Here is a 13,875-nt window from a genome sequence, read left to right on the forward strand (position 1 = left end):
GAGTAGTCACTCTCAGGCTCCATTCGAGCCTGTGTGTCAGTTGTCTTACAGGGAACTGACTTTGGAAACAGTTTTCCATTTGACATTGGTTTTCTCAAAAAGAGTTGGAGAGCTTCATGGTCAGGATTCTGATGTAAATGCATAAGGGGTTGGGGTCAGTAGCTTTGAAATTTGTTCATGTTGACAGATTTGCCACCTTTTCAGTTCCTTCTGGTATGGAGTTTGCTATCAGCAACCTTCAAAGAGTTATTGCTTTGCCTTGTCAGAGCACTGCATTGTTATCTAAAGGACTTGTCCCCTAGAGCTTAGGTGTCATAGACTTTTTGTTAACATGAGCCAGGTCAAGAAAGAGGTGTCTTAGAATACCCTTTCGTTTAATTATCTGAGGTGATTAGGCAAGCCTACTCCTCATTGTCAAATTATATTACCAATAGTCCTGTGCATGCAGAAGCACAAGACATCAGAGGAATGTTCCTCCCTGGCATTTAAGAAGAACTTACCTGTTCATAGAATTTTGAATGTTGGTTACTAACTGTGTCAAACCACTTTCACTTTCTTATACATGAAGGATGTTGCCCACAGGCTGATCAACAAGTGTAGCTCCTCCAGTGCCCTTGGTGGGACTGGTCTCTTTTTTTTCCCTTTTCTCCTATCTTCAATACCTTTGGCCAGTTTGAAGAATAGACACACCGTACACTGTAACTGGTTTGATGCCGGTGAGAATTGCAGCGATAGTGTTACAGCACTTTGTATGTTCCATATATTATACAAATCTTCTCAGAAGCTTCAACTCCTCTATCTAGCAAGGTGGCAAACCAATTTCTTGTGGCGGTCATGGTTTGTTGATTGAACAGATATACGTAGTATGTAGTTCTTTTTGACTTCCATATATGAAATGAATCTTGACAAGTTTCATTGTATTTAAACCCAGTATACTAGGTGTTGGATATCCACATATCTAACATCTCAGAGGCTTAGGTCCTTTTCTCTAGAATTCTCATTTCTAAGAAGAATGATCTGGTGTGCTGAACCTCCAATTGGTTCAGGATTCTCATACCTCCCTCCAAGTATGAGTCTATCCTAATGTTAAGACTGAAGGTTTGTTCCGCATATGAACAAGTGACAGATTAATTAATTAATTTGTATTTCTCATAGCTAACAAACCTGAGGTCTTAACATTGACTGCCTGACCACCTCTAGCCACCCCTCTTATGTTTCATCCTGAGTTGGAAGAAAAACTAATGCATCACTAGGTTCAAGCGTGGTCTCTGACTCGCTTCCACCTCGACTACATATTGGATGTCAGATGCCACAGATTCCTTGCATTTACAGTTTTTTAAACTGTTTTTAACTGGTTTCTAGCTGTTGCCAGAAGACTTATCCTAATGTTAAGACCTCAGGTTAGTTAGCTATGAAAAATACAAATTAATTGAAAATTTGTCTTTTACTGAGATCACAAAGTAACATTCCTAGTCAACTGAGACCACGGAGTGACATTCCTAGTTTACTGAGACCACATGGTAACATTCCTGGGGATCTGCTGTCTTATGAAGGGTAAAAATGGGCAATGTTGAATAAATGGGACAACTAAATTATAAGCACAAAGGGAATAATCTTTCAGTAGACTTTCAATTTATTGTACTGCTTCTGGTATTTCTTTATTAATTAATTTTCAACTTTTATTTCCTTCATTTTCATACTACTTGGAATTTCTCATACAGTAAATTGGGTTTCATGACATGGTTTAAAGTTGTATATCCCTTCTTTATCACAATATCTTGTACTAGTTGTTCCTTGGTTTAAAGTTTTGTATCCCTTCTTTATCACAATATCCTGCAGTTCCTTGTAGTACATACAAATGAGTCATCATGTCTACACATGTACAGTGTATGCTTATTAAAAAAAAGAAAAAAGAAATATAATCCCAATTGTGGTGAAAAAGTGTAGCCATGATGAAATTGTAATAAGTAACACCTGCTGCAATAAATAGTCATGAATGTGTGGCGCATTTATTGTTTGGAGGCCACAAATGGAATAAATATGTTTATTATTGTACATTATGTACTATATTAAACATAGCTATTAGATTTGTCAGCTATTAGGTTTTTCCTTCTAGTCGAACGACCAAAACAGTGAAAAGAATTGAATGAAACATTTCCAACTGCATTTTTGTTTAGTTTATATCACTTAAGATGTACTAATGCATATTTGGCAATTTCAAACTTGTCATTTTGAAGTTTCGTTTTTGTTTGTTTGCTTTAATGAACGTACTGTATTAAAGTACGACAACAGAAGGAGTAGCAGAGCTTGATTATTGTAATAAGTACAGTTAGTGAGCAGTGAAACATTGCACATCACAGCTCTGATTGGAACAAAATTTACTTTCAAAGGCCTTATGAGTGAAATGGTTTAATTTTTTTCTTGTAGATTAAAGACGCAGGTCCTATGGACAAAGATGAAGTGATGGGTGCAATACGAAGGGTAGTACAACAACAGTTTACACCTATAATGGTAAGTTATATATACTATATATATTTTTATTTTTATTTTCCTGCTGTATATGTGTGTGGTCCAAAAAATATTTTGCTGTACTAATAAATTATTTGATGTGATTGAAGTAGGAAACATTGGTGTACTGAAATGCAGTTATTTCAGTCGCATTTTCGTAAAGGACTACAAATCATGTATTCCATTTCTATTCCATTTCTTCATTGTAATAAATGTAAACTGTTATTGTTCATACACGAACAAACATTCGGTCTTAACAATAGGATATTTTCTAACGCCTAGCTAGATCCGGTTAAAAAACAGATGAAAGCAAGGAATCTTGTGATATCTGGCAACACATGCGTAGATTGGGTGAAGAGTGGTCAAAGACCACTCATCTATGCCACCGTGTCAGTCTTTTCTTTAACCGCCTGGGTGAGAGTCATGGTTAACCTCTCTTGGCCTTTACCCGGTTCATTGCCCGTTTTGCTTGTGTTTATTGTGTGTGTGTGTTTTGCTGATATTATGGCTTTTTCTGCTCCTTCTCAGCCTCGTCAACGTTTGTGCCCTGGAATTCCAGGTTTTTTTTCTGCGTTCGGTTTGGTTTTTTGGCTTCGGCAGCGACTGACTGATCCCCACACCCCCTCACGTGTAGCAGTGCCGTCCGTTCTAATTTTTTGTACTAAAACGAATCCTTGCACAGAATGCTGGGCATAGCTTAAAGAGCAGTGGAAATCGTTTTTAGCAAGAGAGAGCATTGGAGGGTTTTGACTCTTCCTTCATGGGAAGGTTTTTTGCCTCTTCCCAATGCTTCGTCTCCTGCAGTATTCACCCCCCATAGTAGCGTTGTTCCTGTGTCTCCTTCCTTTTCTTCCATTGATTCGTCGCTGGAAGTATCGGGAGGCCACCAGGCTGATGTTTGTAATGTCGCCCCTTCTTCTTCGGGAGTTAATTTGATTCCCGGAAAGGGGGAGGCTTTTTCATCATTCTCATTTATTCCAGAATCGGAGGCATCCAAGATGGCAGCGATTTGGAAGACGCTCGGGCTAGGGGGTCCTCCGTCCTTGGAGGAGTTGCTAGCGCACTTTATGGAGACTCACTACCCCCCCTGCTCAGGCTGACCAGGCTATCCCCCCTCCTCCCGCTTCTTCGAGTCAGAGGGAAGCCGTGGCGTCAGCCCCGTTGATGCCTCTCAGCTGTGACGTCATCCCTGCCGCCCAGTTCGCTACATCTCCCTTCCATGTCATCAGAGCCATCTCTTACAGATCAGTCTAAGGTTATATGCCAGGCAGTGTTTAAGAGGTTGGACTTTGTTTTGGATGATAAGTTTGCTGCCTTGTTGGTTGAGAGGACTTGAAGGAAACGTGTTGCTTCATCCCTGCCTCCTGCGAAGAGATTGCATAAGAAACCAGTGCTGTCTTCCTCTCCCTCTTCCCCCTCTACACCACGTTGGCACATCAAGTGTTGGAAGGCTAAGGACTTTGCTCTTTCTTCGCCTACGAGGGAGGAACAACGCGGACGTGTTCTCGAGAGTGTTGGTGTTTCGGATAGTGTTAGTGCATCTTCCCTTGTGCAATCTGCTGTGGCTGCTTTGTCCTCTGCATCGAATCGTGGGCCTGTTGCAACCTCCCCTGTCTGTGCACATCGCGAGTGTGTTGCAACCTCCCCCGTCCATGCACATCGCGAGCGTGTTGCAACCTCCCCTGTCCATGCACATGATGCAAGTGCTTCTTCTTCTCCAAGGCCTGTTCATCGCTGTAAGGATCTCAAGGGGCCTGTCAAGAGGTCAGAGGTGGTGAGCGCAGAGTTGGTGCAGCAGGAGTGTTTGCCTGCCCCTCTCACTGATGTTTCTAAGAGTTCGATTCTCGAGGATTCTCCTTCGATCTCGAGTGTTCGGGATTCCTCTCCAATTCACGTGACCATTCACGGACATGTTAATGAATCATCTGTTGGAGGAGTACATAGTGATGTTCCTAGTGTTATAATGGGTTCGTCTCGAGAGCCGACGCGTGGACCCAGCCCAGACAGGTTAGTTGGTGTTTCGGGCTGTTTGGCTGCTGATCCTTCCGTTAATTTTAATGGGGAAGGTGCCTTAGAGGAGCCTAAACATCCTTCTCGTTGTCGGTCTCTGTTGCCGAAGCAGGAGGAGGGAGAGACACGAGTTTTTGTCTTCCTTTTCAGAAGTTGTTGATCTCATTCGTGGAAAGTAGGACTCAGGCTCGGTTGTCTTACACTCCTTCTTGCTTGGAAGCCTTGGTGGGAAGCTACACAGTATCCCAAATCATCTCTGTAGCTTCCTTTATCGGGGCATGTCCAGTTGGTCTTGCATAAGATTAACGCCTCTGTTTTGGACTGGGACAGTTCGCTTCGCTCTAGGGGCTCTGCCAAGCTACTACCCCCACCTCTCATGAGACATAGGAAGTACAGTGGGGCCCCCGTATTCGCGTTCTCCGGATTCGCGGATTTGTCTCTGGACCATATCTACCCATTATTTGCGGTGAATTGAATTCGCTTATTCGCAGGATTTTCCGATGATAAATAATCAACAATTAGTGTATTTTGGTGTTATTTTTATGCCTAAATACATTTTTATGATACAAAAATGATTTACTAATTTTAAAATATTGATATTGATCAATACTGTATTAGTAAGTTTAATAAGATTAAATGATATCACATAATAACTAATAATTCTCTCTCTCTCTCTTACAGAGATGTATGCTTTTTGTATGATAAATGATTTACTAATTTTCGAATATTAATATTAATGTCAAGAGCAATAAATTCAATAAAGAAAATACTACAGTGAATTAGTAAGATTTTAGTTCTTTCGAACTCCAGGTCTCTCTCTCTCTCTCTCTCTCTCTCTCTCCCCCTCTCTCGCTCTCTCTCTCTCTCTCTCTCTCTATCTCTCTCTCTCTTTCTCTCTCTCTCTCTCTCTCTCTCTCTCTCTCTTTCTCATCTCTCTCTCTCTCTCTCTCTATCTCTCTCTCCTCTCTCTCTCTTTCTCTCTCTTCTCTCTCTCTCTCTCTCTCTCTCTCTCTGCTCTCTCTCTCTCTCTCTCTCTCTCCAAGATGAGAGATTTTTATGGTACACGTATGTATATGTTTATTAATATTTTCATATGATGATAATAATAATAATAATAATACCTGTAATTACAAAAATCATATGTGAAAGTATTTTACAAATACAGTAGACCCTTGACTCACGAACGCATTGACCCACGTACAACTCGATCCCCGACCAAAATTATAGGTAAAATTTCACCCTTGACCTACGAACTAACTTTGAGATACGAACAAAAAAAAATGCGGAAAATAAAAATTCTGTTTGGGTCATGAACTAATTTTGAGACATGAACATTTGAAAAATGCTGGAAATTTCTGGAAAATAACAATTCACTTTGTTTCACAAACTAATTTTTAGACACAAACATTTGAAAAATGCGGCGAAATCGCCCAGCACAACGTGAGAGCGTTGAGTTGCCATGGGAACAGCCATCCTCCAGCCGACCACGCACGGCGTCACCCACGCATCGCTCTTTGTCTCATTTCATTGTGTACAAGACGTTCGTCAATTCGCTTAGCATTTTTTGCGCTAAAACTTGTGATTTTCTTCATAATGGGCCCTAAGAAAGTGAAGAGTGGTGGTGAAAGTAAGAAAGTGAAGAGTATGGTGAGAAGAGGGTGCAGAGGAAGATAACCATTGAAATAAAGAAAGAAATCAACTGACGAAGAGGAGGCTGGGGAGGAAGTTACAGATGTCAGCAGTGATGTGATAAAAGCCGCATTGGAAAAGTGGAATGTGTCCAGTGCTTCCTTGAATTGTATCATCCGACAAAATTGTTACGAACAGGATCGTGAATATGCTCCAATGAAAATTTAATGAGCCATTTCAGAAAAGTTATGCAAGGAAGGAAAAGGCAACAGACATTGGATAAGTTTGTGATTAAACGTTCACCAAAAAAACCTAGAAGAGTTGAATCTCCGGAACGAGATCTCCCCGACCTGGATGGGGGAGGGTCTCCTTCCGCACAATAACCTCCTCCCCACCCACCACCCTCCTCTTCTCTTGTCCGTCAAGCCAGAAGTCTCGCCAGTCATAGTAAGTGTTCACTTTACAAACGTTTTTTATAGTGTTAGTTTACCATTTTAAAAATTATATTATTAGATATTAAGGTTTTTTACACTGACTTTTACATTATCTGTGTAAAATAAGGCAAAATATACATAATATATATTGGTTCGTAGGGGTCGAGAACCAATTAATATATTCCCATTAAACCTTATGGGGAAATTAGCTCCGAGTCACGAACAATTTGGAACACGACCAAGGTCTAGGAACGGATTGTGTTCGTGAGTCAAGGGTCTACTGTACTACGATAATCTTTCCATTTCTCTCTCTCTCTCTCTCTCTCTCTCTCTCGTCGTCTCTCTCTCTCCTCTCTCTCTTCTCTCTCTCTTATAGAGATGTATGTTTTTTATGATGATTTACTAACTTTCAAATATCAATATTAATGTAAACAGCAATAATATAAATTCATTAAAGAAAATACTAAAGTGAATTAGCAAGATCATTCCGTCAAAGGGCTTTTACAGCAGGATTTTGTACATGAACTTTCCTGTCAGATATATACTTAGCTTTATGTCTCTGACGTCACGACAGAATTCAAAACTCGCGGCACACGCGACAGGTAGGTCAGGTGATCTACCTTACCCGCCGCTGGGTGGCGGCTGTAAGAACCAATCTCCCTTTCCAGCCAGAATTTTTCTGTCACCGGTGACGACTACACCTGTGGTTGTTACCTCCTGACAGCTTTATTCGATTCTCGTTGCCTTGGATTTATTTGGACTGACTTTTCGGTGAAGTACCTGATCTTGTTGGCTTGGCATACGCGCTTGTGGATTGTTTTTTTGACTATTGGTTTGGATTTTTCTTTGATTTCAAGATGTCTGATGTAGAGGTTAAGAAATCTTCTATGTTTAGGGTGTGCTCTATAGATGAATGCAAGGTGAGGCTACCGAAAGCTACGGTAGATCCTCACACAGTATGCTTGAAATGTAGGGGTAAAGAATGTTCTTTTATTAACCCGTGTAATGAGTGTGAGAAGTTGGATGAGGGTGAATGGAAGTCTCTTTCTTCCTACTTGAGGAAGTTGGAGAAAGACAGGGTGAGAAAAGCTTCGTCTAGAAGTTCTAGTAAGTCTCGTATTAGCGAGGTAGAAGTAGACAATCCTGTTGTAGCACTAGATCCTTCTCGCGTTTCAACTCCTGCTCCCTGCATTCGAAACCTAAAAGATAACGACTTCGGAAGTGGCAAACCATGAGAGCCAACGATCCTTAGCATGGAGAAGAAAATTCGTTCGTTGCAAGGTAAGAGTAATAGTGAAGGTGAATTGTGCAGTGACCCCAGTGCAGTGGAGGGTGCGTCTGATCGGCTCCTTAATGCTTCCAGGCCTAGACCTCTTCCAGACTCCCAGTCCCAGTGGAGGAGGAAAGTCAACAGCCGCAGGAAGGTCAGGAGAACTCCCCACCGATCAGGCGTCCCCTCGGTAGATCCTGATGTTTGTTCCCAGGCTGCCTTTATTCGCTCTAAGAAGGATGTTTACGCCAATGCTTTCTCTACTTCTTCATCACCTTCGCCTAGAAGAGGATGGAGCGCCTCGGATTCATCGCGACCGTTAAAGAGAGCCTGGAAGGCTCCTTGCGCCTTTCCTTCCAGCCCGGAATGTTTTCAGGAAGAGCCTGAATTGTGGGATATCAAGAAAACCCTAGGAAGGGATCATGGAGTTCTCGCCTCAGAGTAGGCTTCGATCCTCATCCCCTGTGGAGGATTTTGCAAGATCTCCAGCTCGGATTCTTCCGCGGGGCTGCAAGCTCAGATTTCGGCTCTGGCGGGCTCCTTGGCTGGAGGTACGCGTCGTAAGAAGGACGTCTCTCTCCCCTCAAGAAGTCTAGGCTATTCCCTCGCCTGCGTTGCCTTCTCAGTCGGAGGCGGCTCTCTCTGTAACAGCGGATGGAAGGAGGCGCTCTTCCCTCGGCAGACACTTGTCGTCTTCCAGGCGACAATCGCCCAAGAAGCTTTCTCCTGGCGACTTCATTTCTCCAGTAGAAAGGGATCTAGCGCCTAGTAGGCGCTCGTCTAAAGATAAGCGCACAGCTTCGTCTTCTCGCTCCTTTCCGAAGATCCTCCAATCTCCGGATAAGAGAGCCTCCCCTCATACATGGATTCTTCAAGAGACAGGATCTCTCCGCTTATGTATTAGGCGCCTAGAGCCTGGTAGGCGCTACTCCCCAAGAATAGCCGCTCTCTCCCGCTTCCAAGCGCTGTGCGGAAGATAGGACGCTTTTCTCCTGATAGGCACGGTTCACCTGTTAGCCGCTCTGTTCAGGTCAGGCGTAAAGAGCCTGAAAGAAATGTCTCTGCTGAGAGACTACCTTTTGCAGAGACCCACGCGTCTCGATCTAAGTTTGTGGATCATGGTAGACGCCTGTTTCCGAGTATGCGATCTTCTCCAGGGATTCGCTCTCCTGTAGGTAGGCGCCAAGAGCCTAGCAGGCGTTCTCCTCATTTTAGGCGCAGTTCGCCAGGCAGCCGCTCTCCTTTTGCAGGCGCATGGATTCTGTTAGGCGCCGTGAGCATAGTAGGCTCTCCTCTCCTAGCAGGCGCTCCCCTTTGGACTCCCATGTATCTAGGAGCAGACTTCAGGATCACAGAGGACTCACTAATCGGAGTAGGAAGGATGCATTCGATAGGAGCTCTCCCGAAGCTTTGGCTTCCCCTGATAGGCGCCAGACGGCTGCCAGACACTCACTAGATAGACGCGCTTCTTTAGAGAAGTCCAGCTGCTCTCGTAAAGAAGCCGAAGGTTCTTCGGTGGATGAAGTGGAACCTTCAGAAGAGGACTTAGTTAAGGATTCTTCGTCTTGTCCTACAAGATCCTGACAGACCTCCTTCTTCAAGAGTTTGGAGACGCTCTTACTCCTGTCGCTCCTCCTTCTCCTCTCTCGTTATTCTCGACTTCTAAGAAGACGAAGGTTTCCTCCTGTGTGAGGATGAAGCCAACCATCTCGATGAAGAAGGCTTTGAGAGGTTTTGGTGATTGGGCTTCTTCTAAGGAGGAGAAAGGGAAGACTGTGTTTTCTTTCCCCCCTTCCAAGCTTACGGGCAGACTAGGCTTCTGGTATGAGTCTGGAGAACCCCTAGGCCTGGGTCTACCGTCATCTGCAGACAGCGGACGTTCCTCTTCACTGGTGGATGCCGCAACGACGCTCTCTTGTCAGCTAAGATACTACCTGGGCTATGAATGAGCTCGACCACCTGTTGAAGGGAATGTTCAGAGTCTTGGAAGTCTTCAACTTCCTTGACTGGTCTTTGGGGGTCTTGGCTAAAAAGACTCAGAACCCGGATTCCATTTCGCCCGAGGATCTCAACAGTGTACTGACGTGCATGGATAAGGCAGTTAAGAGATGGATCGAGCGAAGTAGCCTCCCTGTTTGGAGCAGGGGTTCTTAAGAAAAGATCATTTCTTCTCGCTTTTCTTACAAAGTCCGTCTCTCATGCTCAAAGAGCCTCGCTTCTCTATTCGCAACTCTCGCCGCTTCTCTTCCCAAAGAAGATAATTCAGGACATCTTAGGAGCTATCTCTGCGAAGGTGACTCAAGACATGCTCGCTCAGTCTGCCCGGAAACCTAGGACCTCCTTCCAGACGAAGACTAAGAAGGAGACTCCAGCTAGACAGGAGCCCTTTCGAGGGGGCCCTCCTTCTAGAGCCTCTACCTCAAGAGGTAATAGACCCTTCAAGAGAGGAAGATCCTTCTCGCGCTCATCCAGAGCTAAGAAGTAGGAAAGTAGTCCTCCAGACATCAGTAGGTGCCAGGCTTCTAAGATTCGCAGGAGCCTGGGCAAAGAGAGGAGCGGACAACTGGTCCCTCTCGATTATCCGGAAAGGATATCTGATTCCCTTTACAGAAAGACCACTTTTGACGACGACTCCGAGGGAGTTGGTGGCCAGGTACAGGGATCCCATCATGAGCCACGCTCTAACGCAGGCTAGTAGAACAAATGTTAGAGAAAGAGGCTATAGAGCTAGTAAGCGAACCATGCTCAGCGGGCTCTTACACCGCCTGTTTCTAGTTCCAAAAGCCTCAGGAGGATGGAGACCGGTTCTGGATGTAAGCGCCCTGAATTTCTTTGTAGAAAAGAGGAAGTTCGCCATGGAGACGACATCCTCAGTGTTGGCGGCTCTTCGTCCAGGGGATTGGATGGTGTCCCTAGATCTTCAGGACGCTTACTTCCATGTGCCGATCCATCCTTCTTCAAGGAAATACCTCAGGTTCATGATGGGAGGAAGGATATTCCAATTCAGGGCCTTGTGTTTCGGCCTTTCAACAGCCCCTCAGGTCTTCACAGGACTAATGAAAAATGTAGCAAGATGGCTACATTTGGAGGGAGTCAGGGTGTCCCTTTACTTGGACGACTGGCTGATCAGAGCCAAGTCACAGAAAAGATGTTTGGAGGACCTACAAAAGACCCTTTTCATGGCGAGTTCTCTGGGACTTTTGGTGAACTTTCAAAAGTCTCAGTTAATCCCCAGTCAAGATCGTATCCATCTGGGGATTCGGATGCTTTCTCTGGATTTTTGGGCTTTTCCTTCTCCAGAAAGGATAGCCCGAGGGTCAGAGAAAGTCAAAGCCTTCCTAGAGAAAGACGTATGCACAGCGAGGGAGTGGATGAGTTTGTTGGGGACACTCTCCTCGTTGGAGCAATTCCTTTCTCTAGGAAGGTTGCACCTCAGACCTCTCCAGTTCTTTCTACATCGAAACTGGAGGTGTCGTTCTCAAAACCTAGAGTTCTCCTTCAAGATTTCAAGAGAAATCAAGAAGGACCTCTCTTGGTGGGCGAACCCTCTCAGGTTTGCAGAAGGGATGTCCCTTCACATTCCGAACCCCAACCAAGTGTTGTATTCCGGACGCGTCGGAAACAGGTTGGGGAGCAACGCTCGGAACTTCAAGAGAAGTGGTCAGGCGCCTGGAAGAAAGAACAGGTGACCTGGCACATCAACAAGAAAGAGCTGATGGCTGTTTGGCTAGCTTTGAAAGCATTCGGAGCCCTACGTCCTAGCTTCGGCAGTCAGATCAACTCGGACAACACCACGGCCCTGGCTTACATCAGGAAGCAAGGGGGGACTCACTCCTTCTCCCTGTACGAGACAGCAAAAGAACTTCTGCTGTGGGCAGAGGAAAGGAAGATTTGTCTCCTTACCAGGTTCGTACAGGGAGAAAAGAACGTCAGAGCAGACCTCCTAAGCAGGAAAGATCAAGTTCTGCCTGCAGAGTGGACTCTTCACAAGGATGTTTGCCAGGACCTGTGGAGTCTTTGGGGCAGGCCTCACATAGACCTCTTCGCCACAGCCAAGAATGCGAGGATAGGCAACTACTGCTCTCCGATATCGACCGACCCTGGGCAGTGTCAATAGATGCTTTTCTCCTAGATTGGAAGGGCCTAGACATGTATTGCTTTTTCCTCCCTTCAAGATACTGGGAGAAACTCTCAAGAAGTTTGCAGAATCGGAGGCAGCAAGGATGACGCTGGTAGCCCTTTCTGGCCCACCCGACAGTATGGTTCACAGAGGTACTGGAATGGTTAGTAGATTTTCCGAGAACATTACCACAGAGGATCGATCTGCTCAGACAACCCCACTTTGACAGGTATCACAGAAACTCGCTCTAGATCCTGACTGGCTTCAGACTGTCAAAAGTTTGGTCAGAACGAGAGGGTTTTCTGCAAGAGCTGCAACGGCTATCGCAGCAGCAAGAAGGCCTTCTACCCTTAGAGTCTACAATCGAAGTGGGACGTCTTTCGACGGTGGTGTAGGAACCATCACTTTTTTTCCTCTTCCAGTACCTCTGTAACCCAAATAGCAGACTTCTTACTTTTCCTTAGGGAGAAAAGTGGACTGGCGGTATCAACCATTAAAGGTTATCGTAGCATGCTGGCTGCAGTGTTTAGCACAGAGACTTAAACATTTCAGAAGTCAAGGACCTTCATGATCTAATAAGATCTTTTGAAAACATCCAAAAAGGTTTCGCCAGAGATTCCGAGTTGGAATCTGGATGTAGTGCTACGCTTCCTTAGGTCCCTAAGTTCGAACCGCCTCAGTCTGCCTCTTTTAGAGACCTCACGAGGAAGACACTTTTTCTCATGGCATTGGCTTCCGCAAAGAGGATTAGTGAACTCCATGCAATAGAAGGGAAAGTGGGGTTCAGAGGAGATGCAGCGATCTGTGCATTCCTGCCTTCGTTCTTGGCTAAGAACGAGAACCCCTCAAATCCTTGGCTTAGGAGTTTTGAAGTCCGAGGTTTGTCTGCCTTAGTAGGCGAGGAAGCAGAGAGGTCACTTTGCCCAGTACGAAGTTTAAAGTTTTATCTTCAGAGAAAGAAGAAACTTAAGGGCAATGATGTCAACCTTTGGTGCTCTGTAAGAGATCCAAGGAGGGCTCTTTCAAAGAATGCGCTTTCTTTCTTCATCAGAAGCCTGGTGAAAGAAGCACATGTGATATGTGATGAAAGTCAATTCAAGCTTCTGAAGGTGGCAAAGCTCATTTGAGTAAGAGCTATTGCCACTTCATTAACTTTCAATAAAAACATATCCCTGAGTAATATTATGAAGGCAACATTCTGGCGTTGCAACTCAGTCTTCGCAAACCACTATCTGAGAGACGTCAAAATTACGTATGAAAAGTGCTTCGCGTTAGGCCCGTACGTATCGGCGGATTCGGTGCTGGGGCAGGGAGCCGAGACATATCCTTTGTAGTATATTTTTTTCCCCCTTGTTTAGGTTGTAAGTTTTTTGGTTGTTTGAAAGAGCATGCGGGTAGGCATGTCTTTCATGTCGTATGTCTAACAATGATTAGATTGGTTAGGTGATCGGTTTATGTTTGAGCTCCTTGCAATGATAGTGGTTAGGTTCTGTCATATAAGAGGGCGAATCCCCTTTGACAAGATCCTGCTCGGATTCTATCAAGTAAGCGGATACCAAATCCCTTTGATAGACCCAAAGAGTCTGTCAGCTGTAGGTCACGCCCTCGCTGAAGCTCTTCAGGCAACGCAGACTCATAGACAGTAACTACGAAGTCTTCTTTTCCTAAACAGGTAATGAACCAAGGTTGTATTTTACATTCTACAACAAAAAGTGTTGTTTCCCCCTTTTTCCATATTTATGTATTGCTGTCTCTTTCCCTCCACCAAGGGTGTCAATCAGCTAAGTATATATCTGACAGGAAAGTTCATGTACAAAAATGTTATTGTTAGTATACAATAAGGTTTTGTACATACTTACCTGGCAGATATATACGATTGATGGCCCTCCCAGCCTCCCCTCAGG

At 44.6% G+C, this 13,875-nt stretch overlaps 1 protein-coding gene across 1 annotated transcript in view; it reads left to right on the forward strand.

The window, feature by feature from the left end:
- Positions 1-13,875, forward strand: part of LOC135220640 (nuclear RNA export factor 1-like) — a 320,030-nt gene that overhangs the window by 140,217 nt on the left and 165,938 nt on the right. Inside the window, exon 5 of the mRNA XM_064257959.1 lies at positions 2,428-2,511. Coding sequence (XP_064114029.1) covers positions 2,428-2,511 — 84 coding nt within the window. The remainder of the gene's footprint in view (positions 1-2,427; positions 2,512-13,875) is intronic.

This window comes from Macrobrachium nipponense, chromosome 2 (assembly GCF_015104395.2).
Source record: "Macrobrachium nipponense isolate FS-2020 chromosome 2, ASM1510439v2, whole genome shotgun sequence".
Lineage (NCBI taxonomy): Eukaryota > Metazoa > Arthropoda > Malacostraca > Decapoda > Palaemonidae > Macrobrachium > Macrobrachium nipponense.